At 37.7% G+C, this 19,007-nt stretch overlaps 2 protein-coding genes across 2 annotated transcripts in view; one reads left to right on the top strand and one right to left on the bottom strand.

Moving 5' to 3' along the window:
* The window catches only part of LOC136260766 (uncharacterized), a 215,166-nt gene that overhangs the window by 50,060 nt on the left and 146,099 nt on the right, over positions 1–19,007 (bottom strand). The window lies entirely within an intron of this gene.
* The window catches only part of LOC136260758 (uncharacterized), a 45,777-nt gene that overhangs the window by 9,898 nt on the left and 16,872 nt on the right, over positions 1–19,007 (top strand). Inside the window, exons 2-3 of the mRNA XM_066054619.1 lie at positions 16,275–16,700; positions 18,788–18,916. Coding sequence (XP_065910691.1) covers positions 16,275–16,700; positions 18,788–18,916 — 555 coding nt within the window. The remainder of the gene's footprint in view (positions 1–16,274; positions 16,701–18,787; positions 18,917–19,007) is intronic.

Raw genomic sequence — 19,007 nt, 5'->3', positions numbered from 1 at the left:
TTAAGCTCTTATAGTTAGTTACAAGGCTTGGCACACTGCAGCCACATGCTTGTTGTCTTGCATAAGTCAAGGAGATCCAGCATACGGGAACCAGCAGACTGGTAATGCACCTGGACATGACATGTATTTCATGGAGGATAGCATAAGAAATACATTCTGTAGAGCGGTATGACACTGGCTGAGATAGCATCGCACTTCCTGTTTAAAGCAATGATGTGGTTATTAGGATGGTTAGTACTGTGATGTGATAATTAAATTTCTGGAGAAATGTATACTTGGCTTAGGACTTTGAATTGAGGTCAGTTAAGTGGCATCTCTCCTGGTGTCATAGTTATTCCTTGATGCTAGAGAGATGTACCTACCGATTAATTTGTTGCATGGTAGGGATATACCTACAGATTAATTTGCTGTATGGTAGGGATGTACCTACTGATTAATTTGTTGTATGGTACAGGTGTACCTACAGGAATACTGTACGTAGACGTGGTACTGTACAGTACAGCTCAAATCAAGACACACGGTAGTGTGTCGTGCGGCCCAAGAAGCCGGCGCGCAACCCCGTGAGTATATTGACAGGAAGAAAGAAAACACAATTTTCGCACCTCCGTAGCTCTGTGCTTCCTTGATGAAACAAGACAAATTTTGCTGTGTACATTCCCTCCAACTTCAGTACTCCACATTCCAAATTTGAGCGAAATCACTTCAGGCATTCCTGAGATATGCGACTTCAAAAATTGGCTTAGTTTCTTCGTTTTTTTTTTCTTCTTATTTTTCTTCCTCTTTTCGCACACTTACAAAAACTGCTATAAAACGCGAACGCGTTATCCGATTGCCTTGAAATTTGGCACACAGAAGGGGGGTATAAAGGCGCATCTCTGTACCAACTTTGGCTGGAATACCATAAACAGACAAAGAGTTATGAGCGATTATGCACGGAAAATAACACCAATATGTTGTCACGCCTACAGGGTAAACCGCGTATGGGAAGAAGCTGAAAATCGGTGGGTGAATAGGTTATCTATTGAACCTCAAACCTTTTGTGGTTTGAAAGAAATCGAGCTAAAAACCAGGAAGATACAGCGATAAAATCAACAGTGTGTAACAATTACGCAATCAAGATTAGCTAATTTTTATTATTATTATTATTATTATTATGCTTGCCACGCCTACCAGATAAACCACTTGGGGTAATGCTTTGAAAATCGCTGTACAGATGGAGTTATCATCTTAGAAAGGCTCTTCAATGGTGTAGAAAAATCAGACTTAAAGCCACGGAGTTATAACACGAAATCCAACTTGGTGTAGCAAGTGCAAGATCGAGATACTCTAATAGAGCAGTCATCCTAATAGAGCAGTCACCCTGAACAGAATTCAAGAGATCAGTTAGAAATAAGTAACCTGTATAGAGATCAGCTACAAACAAATCACCCTGTAGAGAGTTCAGCTACAAACAATTCACCCTGTTCAGACATCAGTTAGAAGAAGTTTTCTTGTAGAGAGTTCAGTTACAAACAAATCACCCTGTTGAAAGATCAGCTAGAAGATGTCACCTTATAGATAGTTCAGTTACAAAGAAACCACCATGTAGAGAATTCAGCTACAAACTAGTGACCCTGTAGATACATCAGCTAGAAGAAGTTACCTTGTAGAGAGTTCAGCTACAAAGAAACCATTCTGTAAAGAGCTCAGCTGCAAACAAATCACCTATACAGAATTCAGCTACAAACAAATCACCCTGTAGAGAGATCAGCTAGAAGAAGTTACCTTGTAGATAGTTCAGCTACAAACAAATCATCCTGTAGAGAGATCAGCTAGAAGAAGTTACCTTGTAGATAGTTCAGCTACAAACAATTCACCCTGTACAGAGTTCAGTTAAAAGAGGTTTCCTTGTAGAGAGTTCAGCTACAGACAAATCACCCTGTAGAGAGATCAGTTAGAAGATGTTACCTTGTAGATCGTTCAGCTACAAACAATTCACCCTGTAAAGAGATCAGCTAGAAGAAGTTACCTTGTAGAGAGTTCAGCTACAAAGAAACCATCATGTAGAGAATTCAGCCGCAAACAAATCATGTATAGAGAGTTCAGCTACAAACAAATCTCCCTGTAGAGAGATCAGCTAGAAGAAGTTTCCTTGTAGAGAGTTCTGTTACAAACAAATCACCCTGTAGAAAGATCAGCTAGAAGAAATCACCTTGTAGAGAGTTCAGCTTCAAAGAAGCAATCATGTGAGAGTTCAGGTACAAACAAATTGTCCTGTAGAGAGATCAGCTAGAAGAAGTTACCTTGTAGAGAGTTCAGCTACAAAGAAACCATCATGTAGATAGTTCAGGTACAAACAAATCACCCTGTAGAAAGATCAGCTATAGAAGAAATCACCTTGTAGAGAGTTCAGCTACAAAGAAACTATCATGTAGAGAGTTCAACTACAAACAATTCACCCTGTAGAAATATCAGCTATAGAAGAAATCACCTTGTAGAGAGTTCAGCTACAAAGAAACCATCATGTAGAGAGTTCAGCTACAAACAAATCGGCCTGTATAGAGAGATCAGCAAGAAGAAATTACCTTGTAGAGAGTTCAGCTACAAAGAAACCATCATGTAGAGAGTTCAGCTGCAAACAAATCACCTGTAGAGAGTTAAGCTACAAACAAATCTCCCTGTAGAGAGATCAGCTAGAAGAAGTCACCTTGCAGGGAGTTCAGTTACAAAGAAATAAACCATGTAGAGAGTTCAGCTGCAAACAAATCACCTGTAGAGAGTTCAGCTAGAAACAAGTCACCCTGTAGAGAGATCAGCTAGAAACAAGTCACCTTGTAGAGAGTTCAGCTAGAAGAAGTCACATTGTAGAGCTACAAAGAAACTACCATGTAGAGTTCAGCTGCAAACAAATCACCCTGTAGAGAACTCAGCTACAAACAAATCGCCCTGTAGAAAGATTAGCTAGAAGAAGATACCTTATAGGGAGTTCAGCTATGAACAGATCACCCTGTAGAGAGTTCAGCTACAAACAAATCACCCTGTAGAGAGTTCAGCTACAAACAAATCACCCTGTGGAGAGTTCAGTTACAAAGAAACCACCATGTAGAGAGTTTAGCTGCACAAACAATCAATCACTCTGTTGAGAGTTCAGCTAGAAGAAGTCACCTTGTAGAGAGTTAAGCTGCAAATAAATCACCTTGTAGAGAATTCAGCTACAAACAAATCACCCTGAAGAAAGATCAGCTAGAAGAAGTTACCTTGTAGAGAGTTCAGCTACAAAGAAACCACCATGTAGAGATTTCAGCTGCAAACAAATCACCTGTAGAGAGATCAGCTAGAAACAAGTCACCCTGTAGAGAGATCAGCTAAAAACAAGTCACCCTGTAGAGAGTTCAGCTAGAAGAAGTCACATTGTAGAGAGTTCAGCTACAAAGAAACTACCACGTAGAGAGTTCAGCTGCAAACAAATCATCCTGTAGAGAGTTCAGCTAGAAGAAGTCACCTTTTAGAGAGTTCAGCTACAAAGCAACCACCATGTAAAGAGTTCAGCTGCAAAAATCTCAATCACCTTGTAGAAAGATCGGCTAGAAGAAGTTACCTTGTAGAGAGTTCAGCTACAAAGAAACCACCATGTAGAGAGTTCAGCTGCAAACAAATCACCTATAGATAGTTCAGCTAGAAACAAGTCACCCTGTAGAGAGTTCGGCTAGAAGAAGTCACATTGTAGAGAGTTCAGCTACAATGAAACTCCCATGTAGAGAGTTTAGCTGCAAACAAATATGCAGTGTAAAAAGATCAGCTAGAAGAAGTTACCTTGTAGAGAGTTTAGCTACAACGAAACCACCATGTAGAGAGTTCAGCTACAAACAAATCACCTGTAGAGAGTTCAGCTAGAAACAAGTCACCCTGTAGAGAGATCAGCTAGAAACAAGTCACCTTGTAGAGAGTTCAGCTAGAAGAAGTCATGTTGTAGAGAGTTCAGCTACAAAGAAACCACCATTTAGAGAGTTCAGCTGCAAACAAATCAGCCAGTAAAAAGTTCAGCTATGAACAGATCACCCTGTTGAGAGTTCAGTTAGAAACAAGGAATCCTGTAGAGAGATCACCTAGAAGTATCGCCTTGTAGAGAGTTCAGCTACAAACAAATCACCTGTAGAGAGTTCAGCTACAAACAAATCACCCTGTAGAGAGATCAGTTAGAACAAGTCACCTTGTAGAGAGTTCAGCTATAAAGAAACCACCATGTAGAGAATTCAGCTGCAAACAAACACCCTGTAGAGAACTCAGCTACAAACAAATCGCCCTGTAGAAAGATCAGCTAGAAGAAGTTACCTTGTAGGGATTTCAGCTACAAACAAATCACCCTGTAGAGAGTTCAGCTACAAAGAAACCATTCTGTAAAGAGCTCAGCTGCAAACAAATCACTTGTACAGAATTCAGCTACAAACAAATCACCCTGTAGAGAGATCAGCTAGAAGAAATTACCTTGTAGATAGTTCAGCTACAAACAAATCACCCTGTAGAAAGATCAGTTAGAAGAAGTTACCTTGGAGAAAGTTCAGCTACAAAGAAACCATTTTGTAAAGAGCTCAGCTGCAAACAAATCACCTGTACAGAATTCAACTACGAACAAATCACCCTGTAGAGAGATCAGCTATAAGAAGTTACCTTGTAGATAGTTCAGCTACAAACAAATCTCCCTGTAGAGAGATCAGCTAGAAGAAATTACCTTGTAGAGAGTTCAGCTACAAAGAAACCACCATGTAGAGAGTTCAGCTGCAAAGAAATCACCCTGTAGAAACTTCTGCCAGAAACAAATTGCCCTGTAGAAAGATCAGTTAGAAGAAGTTACCTTTTAGAGAGTTCAGCTACAAAGAAACCATTCTGTAAAGAGCTCAGCTGCAAACAAATCACCTATACAGAATTCAGCTACAAACACATCACCCTGTAGAGAGATCAGCTAGAAGAAGTTACCTTGTAGATCGTTCAGCTACCAACAATTCACCCTGTAGAGAGATCAATTAGAAGACGTCACCTTGTAGAGTGTTCAGTTACAAAGAAACCACCATGGAAATTTCTGTAATCAATATAATATTATGTGACCGGATTTGCGAAAAGGGTCTTCCACACACATCCAATTCCGTAACAGTTGGAGACCATAACTCAGTGTTCAAGTAACATATTAACCTGAAAATTTCACCACGTATTCAGCTATAGTGCGCACCACTGTCCAAAATTCAAGGCAATAGCTCTTTCCAATCTGAAGTTATCAATTGTCAAAGTTGGCAAATTGGATGTGTGTGGAAGACCCCTTTTCGCAAATCCGGTCACATATGTATTATACAATATACATAATTTGTACATTTACTGATAAAATATTTAAAGTACATCTACTTCATCTTTTCTTCTTCCTGTAGTAAAGAAAAAAACATAGGTTAAAAAAGTCCCAAAGCTGGCCATAGGCCGGCTTTGGGGTATACAAATACAAAAAGAAATGAAATCTAATCCAAAACAGCCAAGCTGTAAAAAAAGTGTGCGGCCCTCAGAAAGGCTATGGTGAAAAAAGATGTGAAATCCAAGGTGGCGGCCAAGAAATGGCTGTGATGGTAGGTTAATGGTAAAAATTTTGATAATGACAATTTAGGTAAATTTTGTGAAGCGGCACAAAAATTCACCTGAATTGTCGTTATTAAAATTTTTACCATTAACCTACCATCACAGCCATTTCTTGGCCGCCACCTTGGATTTCACATCTTTTTTCACCATAGCCTTTCTGAGGGCCGCACACTTTTTTTACAGCTTGGCTGTTTTGGATTAGATATAACTTCACAGCACGCATGTTTCGTGTGATTTCCACACTTGTGAGCTGAAGTACGCACACGCAAGCTTGACCTCGTGTACATGCATAGACACGAGTGTCTTGTTACACTCGTGAAAAAGTTGTCCACACCCACTACGCATGTATACTTTTTGAAACATGGGTGGCCACATAAGCACGCATGGTTGCAATTAGTACATTGTAGCTACACGCATCATGTATGATTCTTGTATCGTACCATGTACAGTATGCATCTTGACGTAGCGAGTTGTTAAGCTGTTGTAATGTCGCCGTATTTACGTTTGTAATACATTATTACATTTGTGCACTATAATTATAGTACGAAGCACACCGAAGCATGATGTAACCACTGAACTTATGTAGTCTGTAATAACTAGCTACATAGCAACAATGTTTCTATATTTTATAGGTAGTTATAGCCTCTGTCCGGATCAGCATCATCCATGAGTAGCTAGCTGGCGTTCCTAGCCCATTCTCCAGAGCTGCAACTATAATGTGTTGTTATTTTCACAGTATTACATGTTGTTGTTTCAAACAGTAGGTAAAAACTGAAGGTGTGTAACAATTGTGCGATCGAGAATCATGAATAAAATTAATAATAATTTTCACGCCTACCAAGCAAACCACTTAGAGCAATGAGCTGAAAATCGGTATGTGACGAATAATTATCGTAGAAAGTCCTTGCAGTAGTACGGAAGAATCGGATTACAAACCATTGATTTATGATTTGAAAGCCAACTATGTGTAGCAAATGCGAGATCGAGATACTCTAATAGAACAGTCACCCTAATAGAACACTCAGTTATGTTTATGACTTACTCCATTATAGAATTTTCTATTACATTGCAAGTTATTCTGTAGGGAGTTCAGTTACAAAAAGTTCATTTTATAGACAGTTCAGCTACAAGCCAAGTCACCCTCTAGAGAGTTCAGCTACAAATGTATCCCTGTAGAGATCAGAACATTACAAGTTACACTGAAGAGAGTACAGTTATAAACAAGTCATGCACCCTGTAGAGAGTTCAGCTACAAACAAGTCACCTTGTAGAGAATTCAACAACCAAAAACCACCTTTTAAAGGATTCAATCATACAAACAAGTAACTCTACCAAGACACACGGTAGTGTGTTGTGCGGCCCAAGAAGCCTACGCGTCACACCGTGAGTATATTAACCGGAAGAAAGAAAACGCAATGTTATTTTCACACCTATGTAGCTCTGTGATTCCTAATCCGATTGGAACCAAATTTGTTACAGAAGTACCAGCCAGTTACGGGAGTCTACATACCAAATTTGAAGAAAATCACTCCAGAGATACAAGCGAACAAAATTTCATTTTAATTTCTTTGTTTTTTTTTCTTCGTCTTCTTCATTTTGCACACTTCGCAAAATCTGCCATAAACCACAAATGCATGCTTGGATTGGGCTGAAATGTGGCACACTTAAAGGGCTCATTAAGGCAGATCTCAGTACCAACTTTGGTAGGAATCCGATTACCATTCACAGAGTTATGGCCGATTATTTTCGTAAAATATTGTCAAAGGTCTGTCACTCCTACAGGATAAACCCCTTGGAGGAATGAGTTGAAAATTGATTGTAAATGAAGTAACCGTTGTAGGAGTGCCTTTTTTGTGGTTTGAAAGGAATCGAGATAAAGACCATGGAGATATGACACAAAACCCAACCTGTGTCAAAATTACGCAATTGATTTTTATGAATTAAAAAAAACAACTATTAGTTTTCTTGTCTACCAGGCAAACCGCTTAGAGCAATGAACTGAAAATCAGTATGTAGCTGGAATAATCATCATAGAAAGTCCTTGCAGTAATACAGAAGAATCAGAGTACAGACCACTGAGTTATGACTCGAAAGGCAACTACGTGTAGCAAATGCAAGATCGAGATACTCTAATAGAACAGTCATTCTAATAGAGCATTTAGCTACATTTATAACTTACTCCATTATAGAATTATATTACATTGCAAGTTATTCTGTGGGGAATTCAGCTACAAACAGTTAATCTGATAGACAATTCAGCTACAGGTAAGTCACCCTGTAGAGAGTTCATCTAGAAACAAGTCACCCTGTAGAGAGATCAGCTGCAAGCAATCACCCTGTATAGAGTTCAGCTGCGAACAGATCACCCTATAGAGAGTTCAGCTAGAAACAAGTCAACCTGTAGAGAATTCAGTTTCAAAGAAATCACCATGTAGAGAGTTCAGCTGCAAACAAATTACCCTGTAGAGAGAGATCAGCTAGAAGAAGTCACCTTGAAGAGAGTTCAGCTACAAAGAAACTGTCATGTAGAGAGTGCAGCTACAAAAAAAAAATTAAAAGACCACCCTTTAGAGTTATGATAAGCCAGACAAAGTAACCCTGTAGAGAGATCAGTAAGAAACAAATCACCTTGTAGAGAGTTCAGCTACAAACAAAATCATCCTGTAGAGAGTTCAACTACAAACAGATAATCCTTCAGAAAGTTCAGCTAGAAACAAGTCATCCTGTAGAGAGAATCCTGTAGAGTGTTCCTCTACAAGCAAATCACTCTGTAGAGAGTTCAGCTACATTTCAAGTCACCCACTAGAAAGATAAGCTATCTATAGGGAATAACTGACATATAATAAATGTATGTATTATATATATATATATTAATACCATACCTGTTTCACCGCCCATACAAAAGTCCCAATAGTAGCAGTGAAATTTATCCCGTATTTCGCTGGTAGCATTGAAAAAGTTGTAATTGCAATTTCATTGGCTAGAATTTATGTTAACTATGTAGCGCCAATTAGTGTTGACGCGTGTTTAGTACATAGTGACAAATTGCGTACAGTACATGGCAATGCTAATGCACAGCATGCATATATACAGCGAGTATGGGAATAGCATGGGTAGCAGTGAAATTTGGGATAAATACCACAAGTGTTGTATTGTAAATGGGGATAAATTTCACGAGGCGAAGCCGACTGAAATTTACCATTTCCAACACAACACTCATGGTATTTATCCCAAATTTCACTGCTATCCATGCTATTACTAGTACTAATCCAACAACTGAATGTGTTACTATATAATACTCTCAATAGCAGCTTGACGTATTATATTGAAATACGTCAAGTGATTAGCCAATAGAATTAGTATTACACTTGTTTGTCAAGGTCCCATGACAAAAATGTATAATACTAATTTGATTGGCTAAAATAGTGTGGTGTGTTTATATTAGAAGTAAATGTCCAACATGACAACTATTGTTACCATAGTGATAGATGCCCCCAAGGTATGACACAATATGGTTGCTTAGCAACAGTTATCATTGCTAAGGTAAAAGTCATTTTGAGACCATAGCAACGGTTGCCAGGCAACAGTTGATAAGTGTGATTGGTCTTTTGCAGTGATTATTTTTTGAATTTCTGTTACCTAGTAACAGTTGCTATGGTTGTCGGATTAATTTGCAATAGGACAGATGGCTGTGGTATTCGGGATTAATAGTTCTTGCATTGTTCGCCTCGCACTATTTTACTCCTTCCTGTTTACAATGCTCACACTATTAATCCCAAATACCACAGCCATCCATCCTATTACATATACATATATATATATATATATTGATTACAGAAATCTCCATGGTGGTTTCTTTATAACTGAATACTCTACAAGGTGACTTCTTCCAATTGCTCTCTCTACAGGGTGAATTGTTTGTAGATGAATTCTGTACAGGTGATTTGTTTGCACCTGAGCTCTTTACAGAATGGTTTCTTTGTAGCTGAACTCTCTACAAGGTAACTTCTTCTAACTTATCTTTCTACAGGACAATTTGTTTGTGGCTGAATTTTCTACAAGGTGATTTCTTTGCAGCTGAACTCTCTACATGGTGGTTTCTTTGTAGCTGAACTCTCTACAAGGTAATTTCTTCTATAGCTGATCTCTCTATGGGGAGATTTGTTTGTAGCTGAAGCATCTACAAGGTAACTTCTTCTAGCTGATCTCTCTACAGGTTGATTTGTTCATAGCTGAATTCTGTACAGGTGATTTGTTTGCAGCTGAGCTCTTTACAAAATGGTTTCTTTGTAGCTGAACTCTCTACAAGGTAACTTCTTCTAACTGATCTTTCTACAGGGTGATTTGTTTGTAGCTGAACTATCTACAAGGTAATTTCTTCTAGCTGATCTCTGATTTGTTTGTAGCTGAATTCTGTACAGGTGGTTTGTTTGCAGCTGAGCTCTTTGCAGAATGGTTTCTTTGTAGCTGAACTCTCTACATGGTGGTTTCTTTGTAACTGAACTTTCTACAAGGTGACTTCTTCTAGCTGATCTTTGTACAGGGTGATTTGTTTGTAGCTGAACTCTCTACAAGGTAACTCTTTCTAGCTGATCTCTCTACAGGGAGATTTGTTTGTAGCTGAACTCTCTACAGGTGATTTGTTTGAAGTTGAACTCTCTGCAAGGTAACTTCTTCTAGCTGATCTCTCTATAGGGTGATTTGTTTGTAGCTGAACTATCTACAAGATAATTTCTTCTAGCTGATCTCTCTACAGGGTGATTTGTTTGTAGCTGAATTCTGTATAGGTGATTTGTTTGCAGCTGAGCTTTTTACAGAATGGTTTCTTTGTAGGTGAACTGTCTACAAGGTAACTTCTTCTAGCTGATGTCTCTACTTGGTCACTAGTTTGTAGCTGAACTCTCTACATAGTGGATTTTTTGCAACTGAACTCTCTACAAAGTGAAATTATTCTAGCTGATCTTTCTACAGATTGATTTGTTTGTAGCTGAACTCTCTACAAGGAAACTTCTTCTAGCTGATCTCTCTACAGAGAATTTGTTTGTAGCTGAACTCTCTACAGGTGATTTGTTTGCAGCTGAACTCTCTACATGATGGTTTCTTTGTAGCTGAACTCTCTACAAGATAACTTCTTCTAGCTGATCTCTCTACAAGGCGATTTGTTTGTAACTGAACTCTCTACATGATGATTTCTTTGTAGCTGAACTCTCTGCAAGGTAATTTCTTCTATTGATCTCTCTACAGGGCGATTTGTTTGTAGCTGAACTCTCTACAAGGTAACTTTTTCTAACTGATCTCTCTATACAGGTGATTTGTTTGAAGCTGAACTCTCTAAATGATGGTTTCTTTGTAGTTGAACTCTCTACAAGGTAACTTCTTCTAGCTGATCTCTCTACAGGGTGATTTGTTTATAGCTGAACTATCTACAAGATAACTTCTTCTAGCTGATCTCTCTACAGGGTGATATGTTTATAGCTGAATTCTGTATAGGTGATTTGTCTGCAGCTGAGCTCTTTACAGAATGGTTTCTTTGTAGCTGAAGTCTCTACAAGGTATCTTCTTCTAGCTAATGTGTCTACAGGATCTACTAGTTTTTAGCTGAATTCTCTACATGGTGGTTTCTTTGTAACTGAACTCTCTACAAGGTAACTTCTTCTAGCTGATCTTTCTACAGGGTGATTTGTTTGTAGCTGAATTCTGTACAGGTGATTTGTTTGCAGCTGAGCTCTTTACAGAATGGCTTCTTTGTAGCTGAACTCTCTACAAGGCAACTTCTTTTAGCTGATGTCTCTACAAGGTCACTATAGTTTGTAGCTGAGCTCTCTACATGGTGGTTTCTTTGTAACTGAACTCTCTATACAAGGTGACTTCTTCTAGCTGATCTCTCTACAGACAATTTGTTTGTAGCTGAACTCTCTACAGGTGATTTGTTTGCAGCTGAACTCTCTACATGATGGTTTCTTTGTAGCTGAACTCTCTACAAGATAACTTCTTCTAGCTGATCTCTCTACAGGGCGATTTGTTTGTAACTGAACTCTCTACATGATGATTTCTTTGTAGCTGAACTCTCTGCAAGGTAATTTCTTCTATTGATCTCTCTACATGGCGATTTGTTTGTAGCTGAACTCTCTACATGGTGGTTTTTTTGTAGCTGAACTCTACGAGGTGATTTCTTCTAGCTGAACTATCTCTTTCCATAGTTACATGAACTCTACATGGTACCTTCTTCTAGCTGATCTCTCTACAGGGTGATTGTTTGTAGCTAAATTCTGTACAGGTGATTTGTTTGCTGCTGAGCTCTTTACAGAATGGTTTCTTTGTAGCTGAACGTTCTACAAGGGAGTTTCTTCTAACTGATCTTTCTACAAGGTAATTTGTTTGTGGCGGAATTTTCTACAGTATGATTTGTTTGCAGCTGAACTCTCTACATGGTGGTTTCTTTGTAGCTGAACTCTCTACAAGGTAATTTCTTTTAGCTGATCTCTCTAAAGGGAGATTTGTTTGTAGCTGAACTATCTACAAGGTAACTTCTTCTAGCTGATCTCTCTACAGGGTGATTTGTTCGTAGCTGAATTCTGTACAGGTGATTTGTTTGCAGCTGAGCTCTTTACAAAATGGTTTCTTTGCAGCTGAACTCTCTGCATGATGGTTTCTTTGTAGCTGAACTCTCTACAAGGTAATTTGGTCTAGCTGATCTTTCTACAAGGTGATTTGTTTCGAGCTGAACTCTCTACAAGGTAACTTTTTCTAACTGATCTCTCTATACAGGTGATTTGTTTGAAGCTGAACTCTCTAAATGATGGTTTCTTTGTAGTTGAACTCTCTACAAGGTAACTTCTTCTAGCTGATCTCTCTACAGGGTGATTTGTTTATAGCTGAATTCTGTATAGGTGATTTGTTTGCGCTGAGCTCTTTACAGAATGGTTTCTTTGTAGCTGAAGTCTCTACAAGGTAACTTCTTCTAGCTGATCTTTCTACAGGGTGATTTGTTTGTAGCTGAATTCTGTACAGGTGATTTGTTTGCAGCTGAGCTCTTTACAGAATGGTGTCTTTGTAGCTGAACTCTCTACAAGGCAACTTCTTTTAGCTGATGTCTCTACAAGGTCATTATAGTTTGTAGCTGAGCTCTCTACATGGTGGTTTCTTTGTAACTGAACTCTTTATACAAGGTGACTTCTTCTAGCTGATCTTTCTACAGGGTGATTTGTTTGAAGCTGAACTCTCTACAAGGAACTTCTTCTAGCTGATCTCTTTATATACAGGGAGATTTGTTTGTAGCTGAACTCTCTACATGATGGTTTCTTTGTAGCTGAACTCTGTACAAGGTAACTTCTTCTATCTGATCTCTCTACAAGGTAACTTCTTCTATCTGATCTCTCTACAGGGCGATTTGTTTGTAGCTGAACTCTCTACATCGTGTTTTCTTTGTAGCTGAACTCTACAAGGTGATTTCTTCTAGCTGAACTATCTCTTTCCATAGTTGCATGAACTCCCCACAAGGTAACTTCTTCCAGCTGATCTCCCTGCAAGGTTACTTGTTTCTAGCTGATCTCTTGAATTCTCTTCAGGGTGACTGCTCTATTAGTATGACTGCTGTATTAGAGTATCTCGATGTCGCACTTGCTGCACCAAGTTGGATTTCGTGTTATAACTCTGTGGCTTTAAGTCTGATTCTTCTACAGCATTGTAGAGCCTTTCTAAGATGATTACTCCATCTGTACTGTGATTCTCAAAGCATTACCCCAAACGGTTTATCTGGTAGGTGTGGCAAGCAGTCGTTTTTAAATAGCTAATCTTGATTACGTAATTGTTACACACTGTTGGTTTTTTTGTTGTATCTTCATGGTTTTAAGCTCGATTTCTTTCAAACCACAAACGGTTTGAGGTTCAATAGTTAATCTAGTCACACACCGATTTTCAGCTTCCTCCCATACGCGGTTTACGCTGTAGGCGTGACAACGTATTGGTATTTTTTTTCGTGAATAATCGCTCATAACTTTTTGCCTGTTTATCGTATTCCAGCCAAAGTTGGTACCGAGATGCGCCTTTATACTCCCCTTCTGTGTGCCATATTTCAAGGCAATCGGATATGGCGTTCGCGTTTTATAGCAGTTTTTGTAAGTGTGCGAAAAGAGGAACAAAAATAAGAAGAAAATAACTAAGAAACTAAGCCAATTTTTGAAGTCACATATCGTCGGAACGCGTGAAGTGATTGCGCTCAAATTTGGAATGTGGAGTGCTGAAGTTGGAGGGAGTGTTCACAGCAAAAAGCGTCTTGTTTCATCAAGGCAGCACAGAGCTACGGAGGTGCGAAAATTGCGTTTTCTTTCTTCCTGTCAATATACTCACGGGTGTTGCGCTCCGGCTTCTTGGGCCGCACGACATACTACCGTGTGTCTTGATCATGGGTGGCTCCAGGGAATTTCTGAGATTTCCTGAAACTGGTCAAGTATTTTCAGGGAGTTAGATACAAAGGTGCAAAAGGTTCTGGGGTCTCCAAAAACTGCATGGTCAAGTACATGTATTTTTAGTTAGCTATGTCAGGGCCGGAGCCCAGAGATTTTGAGTAGTCTAAGCCATTACATCTATGTTAATTATCCTCAAATCACCCAAAAGTTCCAGTACGTCATCTGCATTGCACTGCATTGGGCTAATTGATTACACATGTGACCATGTCATGCATGCATTAGCAGTTACAAACCTAATGACTTCTGTATCTCAAAGAACTAAGCTTTCACTGAAACCTTGAAAGTAAATTAATTAGCTATGAAATTGAATTTATTGACACTGTAGTACAAAACTACCAGTATATATCCTTAATGTTAACAAAAAGGAGAAAAAGGCTTTGCAAGTAAAATAGTTTCCAGATGCCATTTCAGAGCATATATTTTCAAAATTTTTCCTGGGGGAGCATGCCCCCAGATCCCCCTAACTTGTCATGCTAAGTGTGCTTAGTAGTGCTCTGCGATATATCGATAATACTGTTTATCGTGATAAATTATCATAACCGATTATCATACCATGACAGCCTTTGATAACCAATATATCGAAATACCGGTATATCGATGAATTGGTCCGGCCATCCATGGACTGTAATGGAGGTCATACTAGTTCTTATTGATCTGATGTGATTTTTAGATCATGTGATACTCAACTGCATGTGCTAAGCACTAGAGTTCGGCGGTATTGAAATTTGAATACACGGTATTAGTAACAGGAAAATATCGCGGTATATCGGTATATAGTTAGCTTGCTATTATAACTATTGCATCATTTCTTAGGCTAGTATGAAGTGGTATCATCCCAAAAACCAAAAAAAAAATTATTCAGTACAAGTAGGCATGTATTGTAATGTGACAACCTCAAGTTTTTGTTCAAGGTGTGCCTGCTAAACCATCAAAAAATTGGATAATTAAACACAAAAGGCAGGCTTAAAAGCAATCTTATACCAGTAGTAGAGCAGTGGCTATATCCTATACCAAGTGGTCTATTAGAGTATTGCGGTGACTGTTCTATTAGAGTATATTATGATGACTGCTCTATTAGAGTATCTCAATCTTTTTTCATATTCAAGTAGCTGAAAAGTGGTTCTGGCCCTGAGCTATGTAATTAAACTTTTTGATATTTAAAGTAAAAATAGTGACTAGCAAGCTAATTTAGATTTTTTTCATCAAGTTAATAGATTACAACAGTGCTTCTAATATTAGCCCTAGTTGGGTAAAATTAGGGGCATTCCCTTATTCAGAAGCTCTACTAGGTTAGTCAACCACCCTAATAATATAGTCATATTTTATATCTTAAAATTATTAAGTAGCTATTTACTTTATACTTATACCCAGGGTTGTACTTAAATGGGTTTCCTGGGGTACCAGAAATCCCTTCTGAAATTTTAACTTGCAGTTAAACAGGAGAATTACATGGATTCCTCAAATCGACACTATATACGTAGGCTTTATGAAGATTGAAATACTCTAATTGAGTAGTCAGATATATTAGTCAAAACTACCAAGGAAAACAATTTTAAAATGGAAATTTTAAGGCTAATCTTGAGTTTTCATATCAGTTGGATGTGTATTGAATAACCAACCATATATCATAATTGCTATATTTAGGTCATAAATCCATATGAATATTGTAAATTTTGAATCATTTTAATATCTGTCAGCGGCTGGGGGCTGTGACCCCGTAGCTATAACTCACTATGAAATCTGAAAACATCACCTTGAAAAAATCTTGGATGTGCCCTTGTATAAAGCACAATAAAATTAGTGTAGCTATTAATGCTATCACAGAAGTGTTTATAAGTTTCCTGAGGCATGCCCTCACACCTCTCAAAATGCTTGTTGTATGTTTCAAATTTTATTGTGTAACTTTCATTTACCAATTACTCCAGCCTATATGTCAATAAGTTCTTAACAGTGCTGAGAATTTTTTTTGTGCAAGATTTAATATCAGATTTTTACTCTGTAGGAACCTGGCCAGCTCACCAATGGTAGGTATAACATGCTTCACATGCTAACCAATCATAAAAGTTCCAGAAGCCACTTATGCAAACTTGTTTAACAGCTCGGCTGTTCAACTCATACCTGAAATACTTGTAGTAAACTTAAATGCGTAAATATGAACGATAATTTACACTTTCTTTGACCCTGCAAGATATGATACTGTTGTGTATTTAGATACCACAGATCCACCTGGTACACCAATGAACATCAGAGTTGGTAACAGTACTAGTACATCATTTGTTGTACAGTGGGATGAGGTGAATAATACTGATTATTATATTGTAAACTGGAAGGATGATGGTGGTAGTGTCAATCAATCTACAACATCACTGACATCAATTACTATAACACAATTATCTCCTAACACAACTTATAATGTGACTGTAACTGCTGGGAATATTTGTGGTACTGGTACAGTTAGTGATATTCTCAATGTTACTACTAATGTGACTCTATTGGTTGGACCCTCTACATCATCATCATCATCATCATCATCATCATCATCATCATCATCATCATCATCATCATCAGTGATGACTACTACATCATCTATGAGTTCTATGATAACTAAAACACCATTAACAACAGCAACACCTGTAGGTAATGTAAACTATATAGTAAACAGATTTTATATTAATTCTGAATATACACAGTGCGCATGCAGTAAGACATGTGTTTTCATTGTGTACATCTTGGAAGTACCTCCGTATGAAATGCATTGTTACTCATTACTGATCACTTTTCAGTGACTTTCATGGACAAAGAATGCATAGTATTTATAGTAGCTTTGTGGTTCATAATGAGCAACATTCTAGCAATACATGTGTAGCACACCATGCCTCACAGTAATGTAATAATACATGTACATAAGTACCTACTGTATGTTTAACTGTAGCTACTTCTTGTGTCATCGTAAACAGTTGAGATTCTTTAATGAACCAGATATCCTAATAGTTGTGCAAAGATGAAAACCAAGAGAGAGAGAAAAAAAGAAGAGCCTGCACTTTATTTATGTAAACACATATAATATTAAGTGACATACAATAGTCACAACAGTTAGAGAAGTTATCACAGTTTTCTAATTGAACAATCACAACACACATAAAGGCAGGCAGGCAGACACCATAAAATTATTTGAAGTGATTATGTATAAACTATTGTAAGAGGAAGTATGGTGCACCAAGGCATACGTAAACTTCCAAAATCTAAAAAAAAAGTCTACTTCACTATAGCAAATCCTTATCACTTCCTTCACACACTTTTTGTGCTGCTTTTCATGAACTACTAATTATGTAAAATACAGGCCAAATGCCCCATAATGCTCCAGTTACACTCAGAGTTTCACTGCAGAAAACAAGACATGGCTACCACTCTTTTTAATAATCTACCAGAGTCTCACTCTTCAGATCATGCAGCAATGAGATTAAAGTACTTACAATAAAGCGGTCACTCTAATACAGCAGCCATGTACAACAGACATACATTTATACCATTCTTAGCTATGCTAAAACAAAAAAAAACCTTTAAAATAAAGCATGGATCCAAGCAGTAATAGTATCTATTACAACAGAGCTACAGTCTCCATTTTAGCATTGATCAAATTAATACAGTGGATCCTCACTAATCCGAACAGCTCTGTTCTCAAGTTGACAAAAGTCTGTTCAGATTAGTGAATTTGTTTGGATTAGTGAACCCATTGATTATATACAGAACCTAATTCAATTACTCTAATAGAACATACATTTGTTTGCAAATACTCTAATAAAACAGTCATTTGTACTGTTCGGATTATCGAGCGTTCGGATTACTGGAGTTCGGATTAGTGAGGATCCACTGTAACATGTCAATGTAGGAATTTAGCTATGTTCTAATACCATCAATCATATGTATCTCTTGTTTCACTACTTTCATACTACAGCTGTACTTCATTTTTTAAATATACTACATATTACATATTAAGGTTTGTAACACACAATACTTTTGAAAATGTCCAAAAAATGTAACACACATAACTCTACAACAATTATACGTGCATGAATAGCACAAAAATATGTAGTTCAGTGTTCTACACACTTGTGATGCTACAAGTGCATGTTTAACATTTAAATATTTGCAAAATAAATTGTGTGTAATTTGTTAACTCTTAAAGGCGCATAAGCTACTATAGTGACAATATTAAAAACGTACAGAAAATGCATAATGATTAATCAACAAATGTTTTTGTACAACAGAAGTGTTATATACTTACAGATATCAACCATAAAATAATTAGTACTATTTCTCCATGTATTTCACGGCCTTCTTCGTCTGGTTTTAGATGAAGTATGTCCTCAGTCAGCAAGAACTGCCATCAATTCACTTGAACGCTTTGCTCATGAACATGACAACAAGGCAACCAGTCTTTAGGAGACAACGCTGCTTGAACAGAGCCACAGTGGACCATATCAACTTGTAGATCAATGGAAACACTTTCCACATAACTAGAGATATCACTATAGTGGCTTATGCGGATACAGTGTATGTGTTCTATAAAGTTTTATGTAGCTTTAAGGGTTAATTGATAACATTAATACGCTTCGTGCTATCACTTACAATGTATATAAACAGTCTTCACATATACAGTATATATAATTTTGTATGCACACATACACTATAATATGTGCTTCTGTCTTCGTACAACTTTGTAGCTAGCAGTAGTGGTGAAGGTGGAGGCGCTGGAGGTATTATTGGTGGAATTGTTGGAGGAATAATTGCAGTTGTTGCAGTAATAATCACCATTGTTGTGTTGTACTGGTTTTATGTTTACAAAAAGAAAGGTAAATGAGAATGTGTACATACATACTTTCCGCGACCACATTAATCAGTGCAAATAAACACCCTTCCCCTGCTTATACAGTTAATGCATAT

The sequence above is a fragment of the Dysidea avara genome, chromosome 1 (genome assembly GCF_963678975.1).
Source record: "Dysidea avara chromosome 1, odDysAvar1.4, whole genome shotgun sequence".
Classification (NCBI taxonomy): domain Eukaryota; kingdom Metazoa; phylum Porifera; class Demospongiae; order Dictyoceratida; family Dysideidae; genus Dysidea; species Dysidea avara.
This window is presented reverse-complemented; position numbering and strand designations above follow the sequence as displayed.